At 38.5% G+C, this 24247-nt stretch overlaps 1 protein-coding gene across 2 annotated transcripts in view; it reads right to left on the reverse strand.

Annotated features, from left to right (window-relative positions):
• LOC103611803 (gamma-aminobutyric acid receptor subunit gamma-3) overlaps positions 1 to 24247 on the reverse strand; it is a 143575-nt gene that overhangs the window by 32187 nt on the left and 87141 nt on the right. For both annotated transcript variants that reach the window (XM_017728601.1, XM_008629371.2), the window contains exon 3: positions 18584 to 18721. In XM_017728601.1, the coding sequence (XP_017584090.1) occupies positions 18584 to 18721 (138 nt within the window). The remainder of the gene's footprint in view (positions 1 to 18583; positions 18722 to 24247) is intronic.

Genomic DNA, 24247 nt, shown 5'->3' on the forward strand with positions numbered 1-24247 from the left:
TACAGGACACTTTTACATTTCTCCTTCAGCCTGATCTCCTGACCAGAGGGAGCCTGGACTGGGCCTACAAACTCTTCAAACACAGAATAAGACAAGGTATTTTGCCTGGAAAGCTGTTGGTCTGGGCTTATTAGCCCTGAAGGGCAATGTCTTCCTTGCATGCTTTGACTCACATGGTGGCCTTGCACAGGTGGAAAAAGAAGACTTTAAACTTAACTAGCACTCTTCCTCAAAATTATTTATTTCAATGTGAATCTATTTCCACAATTCAGTATTATTTCAAATCTTTCTTGGTTTACTTATGGACTAAAATCTTTTGTAAACATAATTTCTTCCATTGGTCCTGGGCTCAAAACAAGAAGCAATGGAGCACTAAACAGAGTTCTTAACTGACCAAAAGTGCTTAGAATTTAGCTACTTAAATGGATGGGCAGGAGACTGGACTGTAGTTTTATAAATATTGGGCAGGCCTGTTTATGATTTATATTGTTGGATTATATAGTTAAAGGAAAAAGAAGTGGAGGACTAGGTATCTTCTTGGCACTTACCATTAAGTCAATATTTCATGGAAATGTTTCCAGGTGCTTAAGCATTTGCATTATAAGATCATATCAACTATTAATGATGTTTGGGTGGTTGAACATGTTTGATTAATAAAGCTGCCACTTTTTATTACTAATGCTGGAAACCATCAGAGATCCTGCAATACTAATGATTGAGCTTGCATTTACATGGAATTGCAGAGGGAGAAAACTGTTTTTTATCATAAATAAAAACAGTACATGCTTAATTACACAGACATTGATAAAGAGGTTTTTCTGGCTTTTTTTTCCTCTTTTCTTTAGGCATATTTAATTAGAACTAAATGCGAATCTCAAAGTTTTTATATTGCAGCTGAACAACTAAACCTTTCCTCTCCCTTTTCTTCCTTCAGTCCCCAGTTGTGCAGATAATTTCATGTTCCCTTTTTGAAGTAAAAAATTACATAAATACACCTATAGTAGGAAATCAGTACTCTTAAACCCTACATAATAAGAATGTTCTCTTGCCTTTTTATTAAGTCATGTAAACTTTGGTAAAATAATTTTAAATAGTACATACTGATTGGCTGTTATTTTTACATCCCATTTAAACTGATGGAATTTTCCACATTAAATTCAAGGGAAGACCAAACATCTCTTTCTTTTTGGTTTCCTGATTCCAGCAGTCCAATATAACATACCCATAGATCCCATTCCAAGGAGGTCCCTACGAGTAGTCCGAACATAGAAGAAAATCTAACTCTTAAGTAGTTCTCCAAACTGAATTGACAGCATGAAAAATTAGTATTGTCAGAAGAAAAAGAAGCCAAACAAAAAGTGAAAAAAGAAACAGCCAAAAAAAAGAGGAGGACAAAAACCCTCTAAAAGTTCAGTTTTATTTTTCTCTTTTGATAGAAAGTGGTTTAAATACCCAGTGTTATTTAACTGGAGGTCTCATAATATGAAGTGGTGGGGAACAGGGAAAGAAAGGTTAATAAGACAAAGAGAAAGCCTTTCATGATGCATAATACCACCCTGAATCTTAACTCCCCACTAGGATGTCTTCTGACTGCTTTCAGGAGAAACCTGGTACAAAAAATGGATCACTAAAGCTAGAGTCAGTTTCCAGCTTTGTTGAATACTTGCATTTATGGGCAAGTCATTTCACCTTTGCTTCTCACTTTGTTGAACGTTGCATCATCCTGTGCTATATTTACTTTGTTCTGCTTTTGTCTCCCTTTTCCTTTTACAGCAGAAACTCTCTCTAAGGTAGAGGGAATCAGGCTTATTGAATTTCTTTGTCCATGCCTATAAATCCTTTCAGAGTTAGTACAATCCTGTACTTTTGCATTTCCTCCAGTGCAAAAGCCACTGAACTGTTTTCCTTAACATAAAAAATCGCTGTGAATCTAAAATGGGCCTAAGACATTCTATGTGCTGTGGTTTGATAAATCATTACATTAACAGCTTTCTGCACTGTAGAATCAACCCAAGGTGGAGGGAGAAAAGCAGATGAGAGATGGCCTTGAGACTGTGACTTCAAAAGAGAAGCAGTCTAATAGACTGCCAGGCCACTACCAGGTTAAGTGCCACTGCCAGAGTGACATCCTTTATTTCCTGCACTGCATATACATGTCACACAACCATAAGCAACATCATTCATGCTTGCAGTTGAAGTGTTGATAAAAGCGTTTTAAGTTTCTTTGTGGCTCATGTGTGACCCAAGAAAGCATGATGGTCCAATGTACCATGGATGTTGCACAGAGCAGGGAATTCTGTGGAGGTGGGAGTCAGTCTAGTCATAAAGGAAGTGAAATGCCATGCTGCAATACATGGGAAGAAAACCACCCAGAGCACGACGAAATTCAGGCAGGAAAAGGCAACATTTGTGAAGATCCATGCTGATCTTCACCCTTATTTGTTGCAGCAGATAGGCAAGGGAAATATACTACCAAGTATGGAAAGAGAGCTGTGTCTCAGTTTGAAGCTGGACTGCCATCACTCTGCCGTCAGCAGAGTGGGAGCAGACTATGTCTGGAGAAACAACAGCCAACTATGTGATTAAAAAAGTGATGTCTCTTATTCCTGAGGCTCTTGGTTGGCATTACCATGCGGATGGACGTAAAGGAGAGGACAGTCTGAAATGCTGAACTAAGTTAACTTTTACAGTGACTTGATTCCTGGGAATTTACCCAATCTCTCCAATTGTCCTTGCTCTCACAAACACCTGCTAAGTATCCGTGATTCCATCTTGCTCCTTAGAGTAGTAGAATTAGATTTTTGTAAACAGAAACATTAGATACATAATTGATTAATTTCTGTTGCATTCCAGAACTACTTTTGCATCCTCATATGACTCCTCATTCCAAACACTAATGGTAGTTTACTAATGATCTTTATTTGAGACCTTTCTTAGAGCCCTGGTTCTGCATTGCTCCCGCTCCCTGGATCTACATGTGCGACTGTGTAGAAAAGTTGAAATACAGCCACAATGATGTGTTGCCAGTGAGGGAGATTGAATAGTCTAGAGCTCTGTCAAACCCGCTGCTTGTGTTCTGGTCCATTTTGAAGGGTGGCAGGAGAGATTTGAGGCAGGAGAATGCTCAGCATGACCCTTGTTAGGTGATGGTGTCACGCCCCTGGGCAGGGAAAGAATGGCAATGTCTGTGCTGAAAAGAAAGCACAATAGCCAAGAGCAAGGCAGGAGGGCTGTGTCGAAAGGTCAGAGAAGGTCTTATTCAAGCATGTGTTCAAAGGATAGTAAAAGCAAAGCCCCAAACTGGCATGGAAGGAAGGACAGTAGTGCTAAGAGAAAATGGTCTTTGGAACAAAGAAGTGGGAAGGAAAAATAGAGACAAGCAAAGGGGCCTGACAGGTAGGTGTGGAAAGGCAAGCTGAATTTGACATGTTTGAGTCAAATTGGCATAAAACTGGTCAAAGCAGAGATTTTTGACCACATCTAAACCAGCATAGTGAGATTATAAGTGATTGCCTCTATTCACAGTGTGTCTTAGGTGGTTTGACCCAATACCAGAAGGCATGAACAGTTCAATCCCATCCCATGATTAAAAGTTTTAAATTGTAATTAAGAAATGTGATGGACTGAAGAACACTTCATCCCCTATTTGATTAATATAACATTCTAAGAATGTTTTTGAGTATTGCCAAATGGATTTGCTGTTATTTACTTCGTATTTGTTGAGTACTTTCAATAAATAATTTGTCAATACAATTATAAAAAATTCTTTTGTGATATATTGACCACAATGGCACTGTGCTTTAACTGGCTGTCAGCTTTCCTAAATAGGAGAATAAAAAATTACTTTCAGAACAAAGCAAAACCAAAGTAACAAAATCAATAAGCCCAGTTTTTAATGTACTGAATGATTCATAAATCTTCAAAAGCATGAATCAAAAGCATGGATTCAATTAAAAAAACCTTCAACAATATTATTTTCATTTTCTTACTCAATTCAACTCTGGAATTACTTATGTCCTTCTTTACTTGCAGAAATTCAAATAAGATAATATAAGATGAAGGTGTTTTTTGAAATACGTAATGTTAAAGTTACTTCATTTTCACTGCCTTTCACAGTAGCTTTCTGAAGAAAAGCTGAAAATAACAGCATCTCACATCTACTCTATGGGATCAGCTTGAAGCTTTTACAATAAGCAGACAATAAATAAATTTTCTGTCTATTTTTTTTCTGAGCCAGTATGAGTACTAACAAAACACTTCCTAATACCAATTATAGGGTTGTACAAGAATCTTGCAGCCAAAGAGAGATTACCTCAAGAAAATTGGGGGCTGTGGTCTTCAAAGTTCTATTTTTTGTCAGCAATTCATCCTTAAGTGTTCAAAGTTATGTTCACAGCATTCTTCAAGAAACTATTACTTCCACAATTTGCAACACTTGAAATCAGATTTTTTTCTTGTCAATTTGTTAAAAACTTTGGCAAGAAGTGGAGAAAAATGGGCATTTATATATGAATTTAGGAACGGCAAAAAAAAAGTTCACAAGTTACCTTATAAAGCAATGCCTAATGCAGTATTAGTGGGACTGAAACTGTTTCAGGACATTATCGCTGGTTCAATCTCTGATAAAACTACAAGAGTAAATTTTTTCCTTCAAACAACTGAGATTGGATGTCAGCAGTGCTCATATTTTATAAACGATTTTGAGTATAGTGTAAAAAAAGGGCATATTGGTAGTTCAATATCAGAGGCAGTTGAAAGTTACCAAAACCAGAAGCAATAATAAATGTATTGTTTGCTACGATTCTTGGACTTCTATGGAGTTCCCCTGTCCTAAGAAGATTTATCTGCCATAAAAAAAAAAAAAAATCCAATTAAAGTGCAGTTTTATTTTAAGATTGTGACAATAGGAAAACTTTGTATTGTGTTTTAAGGAATAATCCCTTCGTAGATGATAGAGTATTTATTAGCATCCTGCAATACTGTTCTCTTTACATATCACCATGGATCTGATTTTTAAACACATGATATTAGAGAATGGGATTAAGCACCATTTGCAATGTACTTTGGCCTGAAATGAATTCTGAGCTGAGTTAAATTCTACAGCTGAGTTAAAATGGCTTTTTTTATCTCAGAAGATATGACTAAACCCAAAATTTCTACACCTGTAAGTGACAGTGTAGAATGTCAAGACCAGAACACCTTCCAGCTGCTTTATGTGCTGTTAGAGGATGCTAAAGGTCAGCTTTGCACCCTTGCTAGTGCTGCCTGAGGGTGATGGAGGGAGCTTTCATCAGCCCAGTATTGACAGTACTCTTCAAGGATTCATTTCATTGCAAAGGGAATGATCTCACCACGCGATACAGTCTCCCTGCCTCAGTGTGTCTGGCGACTTCAAGCAGTAAAGATAGTCCAAATTTGTTCCATAGAAGTTTTTAATGGTTCCTGTCCCATGAGCAGACACATTCTGGAGACAGCTTGAGTTATAAAAAACATCAGTTAATTCCATGAGTGTTAGCCAGAGGTGACCTGAAGTTCAGAGTTTGCTGAGAGGATCCTTACAGGCACCGTGAAACCTATTCAAGGATTTGTTCTTTTTCAGACATGATGCTCAGCATGTGTCCTTAGAAAGAACTCTGTCTATTCATTTAAATAAGAGCAAGCTGGAACAAAATTTTTTCACATTTCAATATGGTTCTCTCTTTATCTATTGTGTTAACACAGACAATATTTACCACGTTTTCTTCCTTTTCAATGAAGCATTTAGAAAAGCAAACAGACATATTCTCTCTCGGGGAGGAACAGAAGAATAAGGATGAAATAGAGAGTTTGGAATGGGAGTGTGTAAATTGGTATTACTAAAACAGACATTTAAATCTATGTTTTATATTAATAGACATATATTTAACTGTTTGTTTTTTTTTTTTTCTGGAATGTATCCTTATTTAAAAAATTAACCAGACAGAGAAAAATTCTAACCAAAATAGACCAAGTGTGCTAAAATTATGATCTGCGTGTTTTGCTTCATCTTTGCTTAAAGAGTTGCGTTATTTTGTCAAGTGTCTGACTACAGTAGGAAGATGCATGAGAATTTCAGTTCCTTTAACCTTTAAGATCTTTATGTGTTTCATAGCAACCTGCATCCAGTGAACAATAAACTAGATGCATATTCTTTCTTCTCTTCAGACTGCTTTGCAATTCTATGATACTTGTACTTCATTACTCTAAGACAATTTCTATTTTGAATCAATATTACTGAAGGAACAATTTGGCACTCTGTTTATAGCATGCAAAGGACATGCCTGAAGCTATGGATATGAAGAGCAGAAAGAGCTTCAGATTTTTTTTCACTCTAACTGCTCCTACCTATAAGAGGTTTGCAATTAAGTGTGATACTGACTTGAATTAGAATGTGGGTGGAGGTTCTGTACTTCTCAGATGAAAATCTGTATATTATCTAAAAATAAACTGTTCTCCGTTGGTATAGCACCATGCTCTGTTTTGTTTGGGCATGGGGAGGGGAAGCTGGAGCAGCGTGTCCCCAGGTCCAACACAGACTTGAAAGATTAGTACAACCTAAAAGTGAACCTACTGCAGTTGCAGACGCTTAAAACAATTAGAAGAGAAGTAGCTGTGGATTGTTTCAGGTAAAGAAAAATAATATGTTCTAATTGTCTTGCATCAGGGAGCAATGTACAGATCTTCAGAATAGCTAAATGTAGTCTTTCAAACACCAGTCTTTAGGGGTCATGTCAGAACGAAAATTTTAGTTTTCCTCTCCACTGAGGATAAATACAAGATTGTAATTTCTGAGAAAGACCAAAAGGTTTCGATAGAAAGCTTGACAAGGAAATACCCCATTATCATGTAGAATTATCCTATATAAGGATATTGTCTACTATTATAGTTCCTCACTGTTTTATAGATAGTCTAAAACACTAAACAGATTCACTTACAAGGCTCATTCGAGAAGGCAGTGTATTCAAGAGCATTTATCTTTTCAGAAGCACAAGGACATTGACAGATCTTAGGACAAGTCACTTGAGTATTTTGAGATCCTTGTCCTAATGCCACTTTCCTGTACTCTTGGGACTATATATGTCACTGCAATGGAACTCTGCTCCACACCTTCAGTTTGTCCCAAGCTGACTGTGATTAACTTTTTCTGATGTAATGAGCAAAAGTCTTTTTAGTGTCTTCTGTCAAAAGTATCTTGTAAACACTGTAATGCATCATGACTGGTGCCAGTGAGGGTTTTGTCACTGCCAAATGGCCACACACAAGTGCCAAGGATTCACCCCTGGTCTTCTATGGGATGCTGTGGCAGTCCTTGACATGGCAGGCTTACTTACACACCCGGGATGCTCTCAGGTTGCCTCATATCACCACTTTAGCTGTATTTGCTGGAAGGTTTGGAAACTTTCTGAAGGCTTATTTTTGTACTCTGCCATTTCCTTAGCTATCTGACAGCACAGCTCATATGTGCCAGACTTTCTGGCAGATAAAGGTAAGATGAATGTTGGCTTCAGTAGACAGTGGATAAATCCAGCATCAGGCAACTAATTATAGAAGAGATTTTGGCTCTTGCCAGTGTAACTATGAAGCAGAAGGTGTTGACTGAAATGGAGCTGTTATGAACAAGACCTGAATGTTGTGAATATTAGCTGCAGAAAAGGGTCCTAAAGGAAAGAGCTTCCATAGCCCCATGAAATATATCTGGAAACATGAGCCTGATGTGAAGGAGTAAAGGCTAAATTTAGAGAGATCTTGCTAGCAAGTAACTAGTCTGCATTGCAATTTTTGCTAGTTTATGGGAAATTAAAATCTAAAAAGACACTTAGCACCTTTCTGCGGCATGTAAATAGCTCTTCCATACTCTCTGTATCTTAAAATTTTGATTAAATTTATAGATTCAGAAGTTAATAAAATATAAGATATCCTCTGCAATACTGTGAGTTTTAAATTAAGTACAATTTCTGCTTCTGAAAGACTTTTAGATAACATTGTAGCTACTGTGCGACCCTGGCCAAAGGCCAAACCTTCACAGTTTGCATTAGTATAAAGCTTTTGATTTAGCCAACAATAAATCACCAATACAGCAGTGTGATGACAGAGAAGTAGGAATAAAAGCCAGAGGTGCTGGAACAGCAAGTCTAGAAGGTTGTTCTCAGCTGAATAAATTCAGTTCTTATATAATATTTCCACCCCCATCAAAGTGATATTAATAACAGAAATTGTATCATCAATCTGCATTGCAGGTCAAGAGATGTTTCACAGTTTGAGTCAAAATATTCTGTCTACATTGTGCACCTAATTAGAAGTCAACTTACTGATCCAATTCTGTTTTGTATTTTGTGTATTAAAGACACTTGTAAAGCCCTTCTGACTGCAGTAATGGTGTCTTTTCCATAGAAATACTTCCCTCTCTCCCTACTGCTTTAGCCACCATGACAGCCCGTTACTGCCTTTATAAACATAGTCCAGCAGGTCAAAGGTTTCACTTCTAAAGGTATCATACAAATGGCAGTGTGGCTTCTTATGTGGCAATGTCTGGCCACACAATTATTCTCCCAGAACAAATTTTGCCATGACTGCAGAGAGCAGCAAGTGAGGGAGCTGGAAATCACAGAATAAATCCCTAAAAGCTATCAGCTTACCTTGGTGTCATCATGGGTAGGAAAAATGCAGATGAGAAGTGACTGCTATCAGGAAGGCCTCTGTTGCTATATAGAATTCACAACTCTGTTCTTTAGAAGTAAGGAACCAAATTTTTTTCCAAGCAAAACATGGAAGCAATTCCAGTCTTTTGTTTTTTACTTTGTGATCTACTGGTAAAAGCACAAGGATATGTGAGACCAAAGTCCCTATGTCTTGAGTGACTTGGCTAGCCTTTGTGCTAAATTCTGTAAGGGGTTTACTTAGCTCTTCACACTGCTATTAAATGTTCAATCACTCTTTCAAGCTCAGAGGAGAGCGCAGGTTAAAACCCCAAGGTCTGGGTTATAGTTACTGGAGAACAGAGTCAACCTTGTTGTCTACCTGTCCTGGTGAACTATCCCAGAATAGAAAATTATGTAGCTCCAGCAGAAGGGAGCAGGAGATTAGGACTCCATGCACACAGAGGAGGAACAAATACAGCATTGTCACTTGATGTGTGAATGAGGACACTAATTAAGGAACCTTAATGCTTAAAGCCAGACACATACAAAATATCCCGAAATATGGATGATCAGATAAAAACATCAGCTGAAGAAAAACATAATGGAAAAAAGACTGTGTGGTTTTTTCCATACAGTATGGAAGTCTTTAAAAACGACAACTTGAGGTCCTTTAATGAGGACAACTGGATGGTTTTTTTTAGGGAAAAATCACTTCCTACCAAAATTTTCCCTTCAGAAAAAATGCAGGTGAAGACTTGCCTCCAAGTGTCCCACTGCCTATTTTTTGTTCTACTTTTGCCTTTACTACTAAGTAAAATTACTTCCTATTACTTATCTTTCACCATTTGCCATGGTAGAACCTATACAAAGGACACTAAGCATTTGTCTCTGCAAAGCAAAGCATAAGAATGAAGCCAGTTATATATGCAGTTCTGCTGAATTTACAAAGTATGGAGAGGAGTAATATTCTCTCTGCTCCTCTTATTCTACTTATCTGGTGTACTATTTGTGAACAGAAGATGGAAGGTGTTTTTAGAGCATGTTATACTTACCCTTATTAGCTGAGCTTTCTCTAGTTTCTAGTGACTAAAGAATTACTCACATTAAATATACAGTTTCGAGCTTCTACATTTCAGGAACTGATCCCAGGCCAGCACCAGGTAAAAGTTCCATTAACTTCAGTAGGCTATTGGTGCAGTTATAAATCACTCTCTTCAGAAGATGTCTTACTATGAGCTTTATGAGACAATTTTGTAACAAGATGGGCAAGTACTGGATTTTCAGGGCAATATCAAAGTTTTGATTCCCATAAATGTCAGTCAAACTTGCAAGCAACATAGGAAAACACTTTAATAGACTCGAAGTATTATTAGTAATGATCTTTTTATTTATTTATTACATTTCTAATCTGAGTAGCTAATGACAAAGTTATCAGACTATTGTATGAATTACTGTTAAAAATAAAAATTTAAGTTTCTCTTAGAAAAAATTCAAAATCTTCAAAATATTCACTCGGATTCATTGCTGTTTGACATGTAAATTAATATCTTTTAAAAGTCAATACTGTTGATTTCTCTGCTAAAAAGGGATTTGGTTTATTCCAAATACTGTATTAGAGATAAAAACTGTCACAAAAAGATTATTGCTAAATCTTCTTATAACCAGGCTAATTTTCTCTTTTCAGACAATTTGATATTTACTGTCAGAAAGTAAGTCCTACGATATTCCCTCATTCCAGAGATGACTGCCGAGGCATAAGACAGTACTATTCTGTTCCTCTGAAAGCAGCCAAAGAATGAGAGTCATCTCAAATCCAGGTGTATATTTGGTGCCACACACAAAGTAATCCTAAACTGTATAAACATTCTGGATCTTATTGGAATCCCTTTCCCTCCACTCCCAATGAAGGCAGTATAGAATAATACCCATATCCTGGCCATATCCCTCCTGGCCACTGCAAAAAATTAACCCTGTCCTGGCTGGAACCAGGACAATGTGACATTGGGAAAGAGGCAAAGCTCCAATGAGACGCAATGCCACGTAAGTGAAAATAGACTATTTTAAAATGGTGCATTGTATTTTTCTGAGTCTCCACCTGTCTGCTTCAGGATGCCATCTGGTTAAAGAAAGTCTGTGCAGCACAGTCAGCTGAGGTAGTGTCTTCTTGTTCCCAATGAATTTAGCGTTTGAGGAAAAAAAATCCTCAAATTCACATTTGTCCTGGGAAGAACAGAGATGACAGAGCTCTCTGATGTGTCGTCAGGACTCAGTGGGACATTAAAAATGTCAATGACTTTAAAACCCATAAGTTTTATAGATATTCACTAAATAAATATCTTCAGATGAGTTAGCTGGCACATGAGGTTGTGACTGAATCAGATCATTAAAAATAAGTATGCATGGGCGCAATCACATTCAGTCACCATGGCATCTTGTGCATTTTTTTCCACTCATTGTCAAGACCATAAGTGCACCAACAGGCTCCAGCTGCTTTGATAAGCTTCTGACCATCCTTCTTTGACACCCCTCTTGCGACCTCTTCCTCCAGCTGAGGGGTTCAGCTGCCTGCTGCTGACCCTGGCCTTTCCTTGCCAGTCTGATGGTTGGGATGGGTGGTGGTCCTGCCCTATCAGTGTGGACCTATGGGGTGACGACTGGATGGCTGCCTAGGCCTGGACTGGCACTGGTCAACCTGGCTCACCTTGTGTGGATAATTTTTGTGGGCTCTCTGTGCCTACAACTGAGTGATCTGGGAGCATTTGACAGTAAATAGTAAGCAAAGGTGACCATTTTTAAATGCTTTCTCAAGTCAGCTGTTCTTTGCTCACCTAGTAGAAGAGCTAGTCATGAGCACCATTTCCTCTGGATAAATCTCTGGGAGTGTGTTCACTTCAGACAAAGAGCGTCAGCTAATGTCAGTCTCAGATTCACCCACAGAATCAGTCACAGAACAGTTTGGGTTAGAAGGGACCTTAAAGATCATCTAGTATCATGCCTTGTACCATGGGTATGGACACCTTCCACTAGACCAGACTGCTCAAAGCCCCATTCAGTCTGACCTTGACCACTTCCAGGGATGGGACATCCACAGCTTCTCTGGGAAACCTGTTCCAGTGCCTGTCCAGTAAAGAATTTCTTCCTAATATCTAGTCTAAACCTACTCTCTTTCAGTTTGAAGCCATCTCCCCTTGTTCTGTCACTACAGGCCTTTGTGAAAAGTCCCTCTTCAACTCTCTTATCATCCCTGTTTCAGCACTGCATGGCTGCTACAAGGTCTCCCTGGAGCCTTCTCTTCTCCAGGCCGAACCCTCTCAGCTTGTCTTCACATGAGAGAAGCTCCAATCCCTCTGATCATCTTCATGACCCTCCTCTGGACTCATTCCAACAGGTCCATGTCCTTATTATGCTGAGGGCCCCAGTGCAGGACCCAATATTCCATGTATACGCTTCTCACTGGAGTGGAGTAGAGGGGCAGAACCACCGCATGCTGGTCACGCTGCTTTTGATGGAGCCCAGGATATAGTTGGTGTTCTGTGCTGCAAGAACACATCTGACTTGATGGGGGCTCTCCTACTGAAATTTGGCATCCCTGTGAAAATATGTCTGTTCCTTCCTTCCTCTTCCAGTAGCTATATTTGTATATAGATCCTTGCATTTTCTTGAAAGACAAGTTTGCTTTGTTTTGTTCTCTAGTAGTTTTGTACTTATCATTTACTGAGTATGCTGCAAAAGAATACGTGCTTTAACTGGTGTTGTTATTGGCATGGCCCAAAAGAGCTTTATCTAAGTCTGTGACAGAGATCAACCTTGATTTGCAGCCCTGTGATGCAGCTGAGAGCATCTTTTAAGCTGAAGTACTTTATGAAGCAGCAATTTCAAAACATAAAGCACGATTTAGAAGTTTTATGATAGGCAGACTCCACTAATCATCACCGATCCATGGTATGTGAACAAAGTTGTACCTTCCTATGGCAGTTGTTATGGCTATTTATTGGGTTTGAGTATTGATGCTTGGAATAATTCAGAATGTATGAAATGGTGCTTTCTGTCTGGTTCTATATATATAATTTGCACTATATATAATTATCATTATATTTTTATAATAATAGAATTAGAAATTATATATGTTATTATATAATAATCAGCTATTAATTTTTTTTAATAGGGTGCTGTTATTGGTATTTTCTATTTCTGATGAATTATGTGGAACTTAGTTATGCAAAGGCCCTTTGAACTGCAAAAATCTCTCAGGCTAAAAGGATCTGAGGAATGTAGGAACCCAGAGTGCTGAGAATATTTCTCCACCTGTTTTGAGGGGTTTCACCCCCCTGAACAATACAGCTTTTGACCTCTGTCCATGGAAAAAACTGCCTACTATTAGAAAAGAACTAGAAACTAAACTAGTGTGAATTAGGTGATAGACTACTATGTAAGATTGTCACAGGGTGAAAAATTTAGAGGTTTTGGTTTGCTAATGTAGTAAATAGATAAAAGCAAAAAACATCAAAATGGAGGATTGTTGTTGTTCTCCAAACCTCCTTCTTCTTCTTCTACTGCTCCATATTCTGCAGTAAAAGTCGTTTGGGATGATTGGACAAAGAATTCCACAGTTCCTGGCTGTGTTACTAAATAATTGGTAGAAAAGTAAAAATAATGTACGTTTTTAGTAACCATTGGTTGATTTACCTTTAAAAGGCTGTGTAAATCTTGATAATTCAGTTTCTCCTGCATTCTCTGCTTCGTGCTATGTCTGGATCATGCTAGTGACTCTTTTTCTCTGATAAGACTTGATAAACAACTATCTAGAAGCAGCGAAGGCTGAGAGTCCCTGTTTGTCTCTGGAACTCCTGGCAAGGACTTTAAAAACTCTCTCCCATCAGGAGAGATTTGATTATGGCACAATCAGTGTCAGAGGAAGAACACAAACAATACTTGTATGATGCAAAGAAGTTTTTAAGTATATAAAAATAAGATTCAATAGCTACAATGTTTTTGTATTTATCTAACAGTGTGAGAAAAGAAGGGGTTTAAAAAGAATGAATGGACTTTCTGAGGGAGATGTCAGCAGAAAAGTGCAAGCAACAGTACAACTCACTGCATGAGCTTTAATTGTTTTTCTTGTCTTTGTTTTTGTTCCCCTCTTGTGCCCCACCCTGCCACTCCCCTCAAGTGTATTTGGAGTGTCTCATTTCTGAGTCTTAGGACTCAGAAACCTGAAGTTTACTACAAACACACAGAGTGCTTTTAAAGATGGCATTCTTCTCTCTCCTGTTGTCCTGGTCACCTTTCCATTGGCTGACTTGCAGTTTTAAAATCTACGCATTTTTTCTGTACATGCAGTTTGTCCTTTCTTTTCACAGGTGGCTTTGTGTTCCCTCTACTTTAATTAGCTTTGTCAGCCTTATTTGACATTGTAGCAAGAGAAGTGCTCTTGCTATAGTATCTGAGTATCTTGCCACTGGGCAACAGGGGAATTTTTCAGTACTGGTGAATTAATTTGGTATCACCTGACAGTGAGAAACTTCTCAGCGTTTCAGGTAAAGGATCATGATCATACCGCCACCACAGTGATTTCTGCTGTTTATTGCATGCAATCACCATTTGCAGTAAGTTTTTTGTTTTGTTTTTTTGTTTGTTTTGTGTTTGGTTTTGTTTTTGGTTTTGGTTTTGGTTTTTGTGTTTGTCTTGGGGTGACTTTATGATGTGTATCCCATATTGCTGCCCTATGGCCAGAAATTAATTTTTGTGCCTTTCTATGCCTTTAAACTGAGCCTGAGAGGGGGAAGGAAAAACTGAGCAAAACTTTTTCAAAGCAGTTTGCAACTTGTTCAAGGTCACACAGAGATAGCGACTTTTTTTTCAGCTGCGGCAGGAGGGTGAGAAGGGAGGGAAGCACCCGGCTGGCTTTTCTTCCCAGCCAGCTTTCGGCAGTTTTTTATCCCTCAGCTCCTTTTCCTTTGGAGAGTTGAACTTTTGTTTTCCGGGACTTTGTTTTTTTCCTTTTCTCTCTGCTGGACTGTTTCAACATCAGGATACATGGGAGGAATTCCCACTGAGGCCTTGGCCCTGGAGGTGGGCTGGGAGATAGAGAGATCTACCGAAGGACTCTGAAATTTTCCCAGGTTTCTCTCAGCAGAGCAAGAGGTTTTATTATTTAGCATCATTATCTTTTTCCTCTGTGTTTGTTAAATAAATAGTTTTTATCTCTTTCACTTTCCTTCGAGGAAAGCTTATTTTTTCCCAAACCTGGTGGGGGAGGGATGATTGTGACCTGCCTTCTCTCACATGATGTATTTCTAAATTTGGTCAAACCGGAACAGGTTTTTTTGGGTTTTTTGGTTTTTTTTTCGGTGTTTGTATCTTAGCATGAAATTAAAAAAAAAATCTCAGGAGAAAGCCATACACTTCTTACAGGTGGCAATGAAAACTTTATCTGGCTGCCAGACTATTGTAAAAAAAGAGCAAAGTACGCCACTGTGTCAATAATTTAAGCCACTGCTGGTTCAGTGCAAAAGATGACATTTCTCATCTTGCTTAGATTTCTGAAATACACTCTGTGACAGCTGGCTTCTTGCTCATGTACCTCTGAAATTATCATGGATTAACATAAAGGTTATTTAAATATCTGAAAAAGGTTTGGAAAGACCGAAAAAAAATCCAAAAGCAGAACACTGCTGAGTCTTAAATCTAATAACTGTCATGAAAATGACTACCAAGAAAGGATTTAATGCAAATGACGAAGAACAGCAACAAGTTGCCATGTGGTCAGTGTGACCTCCCTTCATTATACCCAGAACATGGCTTAAGACAAGCTAAAAAGAGATCCCCAAGCTGGACATAGGAATGTAGCACTGCAGCAGCTCTCACATTATATAGATGTAATTTAGTGAGAAGTAATAGTGTCATAAACAAGCAGAAAGGTGTAAGTCAGAAGCAAAAAGGAAGTTAGGGTTTTGAATCCATCTCTTGTTAGTGCAGGACTGGTCCCTGCAGTAGATTTTCTTATACTATGCCTAGTCTGCTTCTAAATGCTCTCTGCAACAGTAGTTCCCATAATTTCCCTTGGGAGGAAGAGGTGAAGTTTAGTACCTTTTTGTCAGAAAGCTGCTGTTGGTGTCCAGCCTGCTTCCCTTTCCCTAATTCCACCTTATTAGCCTGAATGATTCCCTGTGCAGCACTCTGAACAATGGTGCTCTTCCTTTCTGTCCTGAGTCTGCAGAGGGGTGGAGGCTGCTGGGGCCATTATGGGCTTCCACATGGTTCAGAGGGACCCCAGACAGACCAGGGCATAGTGTGGGAACTGCTCTCTCTGGGGAGCAGCATGAATTCAAGGTGTGTCCTCCACACATAGTCTCCTAGGGGCAGCCTCAGGGCAGTCTCCCTCTCCAGGCAGCTTTAGTGTAAAATTGCCACAGATTTTCCATGACAGAACCTGGCATCTCTTTTTTGACCACCTGCAGCCCTCTGTGGCATGGCTGTAAAGGAGATGTAACACCTGTAAGAAGCAGCTGCCACGTCTCTTTATCACAGATTGTCCAAACAGTAGGAAACAGCAGCTTTGTGGGTTCCCAAATTCTCAAACTTCTTGGCTAGCGCTTTGCTTCAGTAAATAGGCATGTACCAGAGTAGAGATGCCTCTTTATCCTATTTGTTCACATATATTTAGACACAGCAGGTAGTCACAGTATTACCTCCAGTTTTGTCAGAGACATATTGCACTGTCCCAGGTGCACTGTGTCCCGCCCCTTTCCCTCTATTTTGGGACTCCTTAGGCTGTATCATGGGGCATACTCAAGGTTTTCCAATGTACCTGTTTCTTCTCAAGTCTTGGCCCTGGGTTTGATGTTGACAGTAAATATTGTTGACATTCAGTAAATCTGGCCTTTGAAATTACCTTAAACTATACAGTAACAAAATATAGTCTATTTTCTGCAAACTCAGGTCCACATGCAAACACAGGGGTTTATTTTTCACATCTCTCATATATTTGTTTACACTCTTCTTAGATATCCGGTGAAATGCACAACCCATTTTTCTAACCTAATAACACCAGATGACATCTTGATCAGATGACAATCTGACACACACGTTTTACATTGTTTCCTCTAAATTAGCTTCCACAATCTCCTGACAGGGTTTTTTGGGGTTTGGGGTTTTTTTCAGTATTTGCATAAGCTCCAGTTTGTCAACAGCTTTCTGTCACTGTGGTGCCTTTAGCAGAATAGAAATATCACGTGGTTCCAGTAACTTGAGTTCAACACTGCTGTTGGATTGTGCACTCACAAACATGGGTGAACAGCAAAAGCAATAGCAATTATACAAAAAATATTGTGCCAACTCATTCATCTTAATAAGAACTGGGCACATACTAAAAAGAACATAGGAAATAGGTTTTTCTTTGCTCCACATTATCCATTCACTTATTTAAATAAGACCTCTATAAATATATTTTTGTCCTGGCAGAAGAAGAGTTTGATTGCTTTATCAAGACACTGTCGTTACATTAATAATGACCTGGTAATTCTTTTTCAGGGAATCATAGAATGGTTTGGATTGGAAGGGGACCTCGAAGATCATCTAACCTCCCTGCTTTCCTGGAGAAGGCTGGACACCTGCCTGCCCATGGGAAGCAGTGAATTAATTCCTTATTTTGCTTTGCCTGAGTGCACAGCTTTTGCTTTCCCTATTAAACTATCTTCATCTCAACCCATGAGTTTCCTCACTTTTAGACTTCCAATTCTCTCCCCCATCCCACCAGGGAAAGTGACCGAGCAGCTGCATGTGGTTAAGCTGCCAGCTGGGGTTAAACCACATACATAGATACTTTAATGATTTGGTATTTTGTACCTCATTCAATTTATGGGAAATTTGCATTCCCGAGAAACTTGCAAATTAAAAGGCTTTGTATCCATAACAAAAGAGAACTTTCACATGTGTTCTGGTTGCAACATTTTGTTCTGCTAAACCGCCAGCTTAAAATTTTCACTAAAGCTTTAGTGACTCTTCATTACAAAAACTGCTGTCCAGGTCTAAGAATTCATTGCTGATGTTAGTGAGTGGGCCAGGACTGAACAGCAGTAGTGTAACAGATTTTTAACTTTTTTATCATTAATGTTATTCACAGTGTTTTCAAAAGAATTGCTTAGCTTTGCTTACCTTAAAAAAAAAAAAAAAAAAATCAGATTTTTTCAAAAATTCACCACCTACAAAGCAGAAGGTTGCTTCTAGCAGATATCCTCAGCAGCTGTGAGAAGACTTACGAAATGGTAATCATGGAGCTTACTACAGTCATGTAGAAAGTTTAGACGTGGTGTGACCACAATTTATTCAGTTCAAATAATGTATTCTCTTTAAACATCTTTTTTTTCCCTCTATATTACTGTGTTATTATAAGAAACAGCAAGATTTCTGAAGAAATAGAATAGGCATCATTAGATTTTAATTGTAATTAATTGGTAAGGTCACTAGCAAAGGCATTTATCAGCTGAGAAAGAGAGTGCCTTTGAAATATTAAGAAAAATAGTAAACCATTGGCTGAATGATTAAGTACTAAAGTACTAAAGTGTCTAATTTCACTAACCTACCATTTTGCTCAAAATCTTTCCCTTTAATTTATGGTGAAGAGAGATTCGATGCAGGAGTGGCCTAATAAATGAGGAATGAGAATCATACAGTAACTTCAAGTCTATAGCAAACAGCTATATCAAGTAAAGATTTATTCCTAAGTTTGTGAAGTCACCAGAAGAGTAGAGATTATCAGAAATCAAGATAAATTCAATATTTTTGAGGTCTGAATTTTACAGGTTCTAATATGAGCATTGGAACATGTTAAAATAAATTTACACTTGAATGAAAGCAAAACAGGGATAAATATTTTTAAATAATTTGATTTCCAGAAAAAGCACTACCATTTGTATCATTCTTACCTGCAGAGGTTTTCACAATTTCTGAAGTATTTCTGAGACCCATAAAGTCAAACTGATAGAGTCTCCAAGATTTCTGGTCAGCAGCCTCCACTGAGTTTTTCCTCCATCTGTAAATCATTTCCTCTTTAGGATAGCCATCTAGAAATTAATATATATATATATATACATATGAATATTTTGCATTTCATAAGAAAAGGTTCTGCAAAATATTATCTGTTCACTGTTTCAGTGCTGTTTGAGAACACCTAAATTTCTGTTCTGATGCTTTGTCAGTGAGTTCAGTGGTATAATTCAGTTAGAGTTTTACGGCACACAAAAATATAGTCATAATACTGGCAGACCTATGATTTTTCACAATCATTGATTTTTAACAATGGAAAAAATATGATTGGTTCTATCAGAAGGAGATCTCTTCAGAGGTGCAATTGACTGTACTAATTGGAGGTCCAGACACAGTAGTATACTGCTTTACATAAGCTCTGAAGAAGCTGTGCAAACCAATAAAATGCAAAAAAAATCTGAGTCTCTCAGTGTAAGATATGAACAATTGAAAAAGACACATTGTTTTAAAAGTTGCAACAGTTCTAATGTAGGGTGTACTACTGTACCTGAAAGAAACATAACACAGTGCAAAAGAAAGCAAAACTTTAATTAGCCTGGGAATTTCAAAATATTATGCTACCATATTTTTTCTGAAGTCTGGGGTAATTAATGAGGCATCACCTGATCTCTACTGCTGAAATAGTTTCTGAAAGTCTTTATCAGTTTAGCACTCAGTGGTCATAATTAATCCTTATGCCAATTGTTAATTTCCCTTTTGTTAGAGAATGGCATTTTCCAATAGATGTCCAACAACAAATCTTCAACCAGTCCAATCCCATAATAACAAACCATCTAGAAAACGACAGCACACCCAAGCTAGTTAAAATTGGATTGTTCTCTAATGCATAATCCAATCAATTTTTATTCACCTAATTAATACTGTAGCTGTAGATTACAAGGGAAATTAAAAGCCTAACAACAACAATAGATGGTTAATATAATTGTCTCATCAGTAATTTTTTTTTCCCCATTGAAAACTGATACATTTTTATATTTGCATTGCAAAATAACCTCTCTGGTCATGGTGCTATTTCCTTGATGTTTTCCTCCTATGAGTGTCTTTTTCATCTTGTTTAAGACTCCACCCTGCCGGGGTACTGCTGTAAGGTGTGCATGGCCTCATTTATCCCTCTCACTAACACAGCAAGAAAAGTACACACAAGTCCCTTAGTTCTAATCTAAAAAAAAGACTAAAAAATAACTATGTGTTAATTCAAAATGCCACATTTGTATATTTCCCATCAATGTAAATAAAGAAATAACCTGTGAAGGACCCAACTGAGTAACAAACACTGTTCTCTGTGAGAACTCTTGCTGCCAAATAGATTTCACTGCCAATTCTGCTGTGCAAGTCTGTGAGATTGACCTAAAGGTTAATTTTTTTGGCTGGCAGATTATGTCAGATGATGTAGTGATACAGTGAAAGAAGTCAAGCTTTGCAGAGCCTCCAAGCCATAGCCCTGAACGATCTGAAATCTTCTCGAGTCTGGCTCCTATTTGACTGAGCCCTCTGATCACATGTCTCCTTCTTCCAAGTAACAAACAACAAGATGAGGAAATGGCCTCAAGTTGCACCAGGCAGGGTGGTGGTGGTGTTAGATTGAATATTAGGGAAAAGATATTCATGAAAAAGATTTTAAAGCACTGGAATAGGCTGCCCAGGGCAATGGTTGAATCACCATCCCTGAAGGTATTTAGTAGTTGTGAAGATATGTAGATCTGGCACTTGGAAACATTGTTTAGGAGTGGACCTGGAAGAGCTAGGTTAATGGCTGGATGTTCTTAGAGGTCTTTTCCAACCTGAATGATTCCATTTCTGACTGAATAATGTCTCCCTCTAATGGAAAGCCATACATTTTTCCTCAGGAGACTTCTCACGTTTGCTTCGTCCATGGAGACTGATATCTTCTCCCTGCAGTTCGGGAAGGAAGAAGTACTGGCCCCCTTGCCGCGCTGTGGCTGCCCAGCCCTCATGCCGAGTGGTGGTGGCAGGGCCACCCCTTCCCCACATACAGTATCAGTACCATACAGGGTCTATCATACGGTCTGGGCCCTAATCCTATCTCCTGATTTGCCTTCTGATGTGGAGAAAGGAAACCCGTTCTGCTGCACCACTTCCCTCTGCAGGACTTGTGGCCCCAAGTGTTAATTTGCAGGTTTTGTTGCAGGAAGTAGATGGAGTCCCTTTTCTCAGATAAATTGCACTATAATCATTGCAGGTGAAAATGTTTCAAATATGTAGCAAAGACTTTGTTTTTTAATACATTATTTTAAAGTAATACAAAATGAACTTTTTACATATTTTCTCCAAATTTCACTGAAAGGTTATGCCAGTTAGTCTTGAATTCAATTTCTTTCTAATTTTTTTACTTTCTTTTCATCCCATGACCACCCCACCAAAAAAAAAAAAAAAAAAAAAAAAAAAATCATTTCACTGTCAGTATTTTTTAAAGCTTGCTATCATATTTACCAAGGCATAGCTGTTTATCCTGACAAGAACAACATGTAGTCAGGAACAAGTTCATGAGACTCTCACCCTTCAAGACTATTCCTGTATTTTTGACTAAGAAAGGTCAGATTCAGTTTCAAAGTACCTGCTTTCAGTATTATTCATAATCATTAAATCATAAGCAACTACCTCAGGAGACCATCATGACATTTCAGTAGTTCCTTAGTCCACAGTCACTGATGTCTGCTCTTAAAATGATTTGGTTGCTTACATCAAAAAGAGAGAAGTACTAGAGAGTCAGTGGGGGTTGTTTCAACCTGTTTTAAACAAGTGCTGTTATGTTCTGCTCTTGTGCCAGGTGACTGACTTCACTTTTTAATTATTTAAAAGAATAATAACTTTTATAGAGGAGTTACACATCCCTTTGGACAGTATATCACTCCTAGGATTCATTTAACTTACAGAATAGAATGTTCGTGATGGTTCTTCTCTTGGTGATATTCAGTATTTATTGTACACAGCCTAATTGTTTCTAGCCCTTTAAATATTTAATTTTAGAAAATAACAGAACTGGAGATTTCAGTACTTCCACAAGAAAATGCAACCTCCGTTGTTCAGCTTCCTTTCACTTTCCCAGCATGACAAATGACATTAAATTACCTTAAATTTTTGGCCTTGTGTCTTCAAGCCATTCACACTGAACAAATTTCTGTCAAGTGCATTTACCCTGCCAAGTTGCTTTAGGTTATGTAAAAATATTCATACTGCAGTGGGGCAAGCCTCCAGGAGGTCCTGGAGGCTATCCAGCAGGTGCCAGCAAGATAGCAAGGGTAACGGCATGGGAAGAAGACAACCAAGTGTGTGCTCTGTCTTACAGCCATCTGAGTTCTGGCAACCTGCAACTCAGGATCTTCTCAGCCAAAGTCTGTGTCAACAACTTCATTTTCCCTCCCATCAATTTACTTGATTAAATTCTCCTACTTTCTGGCCCAAAGGTTGTTTTATAGGCAGTGCTACAGCTTTTATATACCATATCAACAACTTTTAGAACCGCCCTGATCATTTGGCTTTTAGTAAGATGGTACGACACATTTTTGTAAAATCAGATCAAGAACAAATGTGATTATTTCTTTAAGAGCTCAGGAGAAAGTATCCATGTAAAGCCCTCATGTTCATACTGCTTCACTTTCTAGGGAGACTGATTTGCGCAGAAGGCTCCAACAAAGTCCTGAAAAAATGGTCAAAGCAAAAATATCACCAGGCTGGATAAGAGGCATTGAAAACATAAGTTAGCCATGAGAATTGGTATCAAGTGGCCCTGAAGCATGTCTGCTATAGGAATCAACACTGATGGAAAAATCTCCAACTTTTGTAATATGACCATTGATGCCTGTTAGTGCATAATGCCTCTAACCTTGATTTCCCCAATGCTGTAGTTGGTCTGGGCATCTTAGATCAGTGCCTGATATCTTTGCTTCACTTTCTTTTGTGTGATAATATGTCTGTTTTAGGAAGTGAGCAGAGCTGGAATGATAGCCAAAAAGAGGTCATGCCAAAAAGGACACAGATCACTTGAAAAGGTAAAAAATTTTCCATAGAAAAGTATACAAGACTTGAAAAGACAGAGAGGCATAGAAAAAATAAATAACCTCTTTCATCTCTTCAAATATACTTTACCCACTCTGTGAAATACATTTATTTTACTGCTGGTCCCCCACACTTTGCATTCACATGTAACACAGGTAGACCCAGTTTATATCAGAAGGAATAATGCAATTAGGCTCCTTCCTAGGCTTGCAAAAATTTGTGTAGTCAGAGTATGCAATGAGGAGTTAAGGAAAGCAGCAGCAAAGCTGAAAATGTGTGCGAAGCACAAAAGAAAGGATTGGTTCTGTTAAGTATCTTCCGGGAGCTGGTGCTTGTGACAGGAGTATGTATTTGAAAGATGTAGCTGGATTCTGGGAATCTTTTGCTTTTCCATGGATGTTAGATATAGACTCAAAGTCAGGGGGAAATGTGATCTGAAAGATGAGCTGCTGTCATCAGTAAGGGGTTGGAGTTTACCTCATGGGCATGGAGGGAGTGTTGTAGATTCAGCTGTTGCTGGGGAAGGTGGTCAGGAGAGGGAGGATGCTCTGTTCCAATTAGAGGCAAGGAATAAGCAGTCCTTTACACCTTACAGCCACAAACACTTTGCCTCCTTGAATGCTACCTTGTTAACTCTCCTTCAGGCTAATTGGGAGACCTCTGTCAACACAGCCTGGGTCAGCAGAGGATAATGATGATGCCTTAGGTTTTAACTTTCATGTTTTTCAAATTCTGTATTGCCTAGTGTGTAACTCTGAAGTTTCTTGTAGCCCGTTAATTTCTGCTCTCTCGTGCTAGGTAGACATAACAAAGCCTCTCCGGGCCTGCTCTTCAAGGACACCCAGACTGTCCTAGGCCCAAAAAGTATAAACCAAAGAGCCTCTAAAGGGAGGGGCAAGCTTTAATTGGAGAATTAAGCCTGATATGCAAATGAACCAAACCTATAAAAGTATGAAGAACTCATGACCTGTCTGTCATCCATCTTGCAGTCCATCTTGGCAACAGCCTCTGGCCTCCCAGGGGGTACCTTTGAAGGCCTTTCAAACAAATACCTACTTTTATTCCCTTACTCCTGTCTAGTCTCTGTGTCTAGGAGGCCTCTTAAGGCATCAATGGAGACCACAAATGCACCATGTTGTGAATGACAAATCACATGCTTCCACAAAATCTGCCTGGGCTTTTTTGTCTTGTTAGCTGTCTTTATAATTGCTTCTTTGTTGGCAAGCAAACTGAATTTTAATCCAAAATTCTCAGTGTTTGGAGGAAGAGGTTTCTCAGTGATCTGTTCCTGTATGATGTTTGTTCTCAGAAGGCTTTTAAAGTAGGACAATCCTGGAAGTTCTCCTATTAAAATTGGTGTTACCTTAGATTTCATGATAGTATGCACTTATGAAGCACATCTAGATGGCAGAAAGGGCAAAGTCGCAGCTCAATTAGTTTAAAATAAAACAAAATAAAAAATAGGGTATACAGACAATTCATTATGTCTCTCCAGGAGGAACCCTTCAGGGTAGATTGAAGCAAAA

This window comes from Corvus brachyrhynchos, unplaced genomic scaffold (assembly GCF_000691975.1).
Source record: "Corvus brachyrhynchos isolate BGI_N302 unplaced genomic scaffold, ASM69197v1 scaffold92, whole genome shotgun sequence".
Lineage (NCBI taxonomy): Eukaryota > Metazoa > Chordata > Aves > Passeriformes > Corvidae > Corvus > Corvus brachyrhynchos.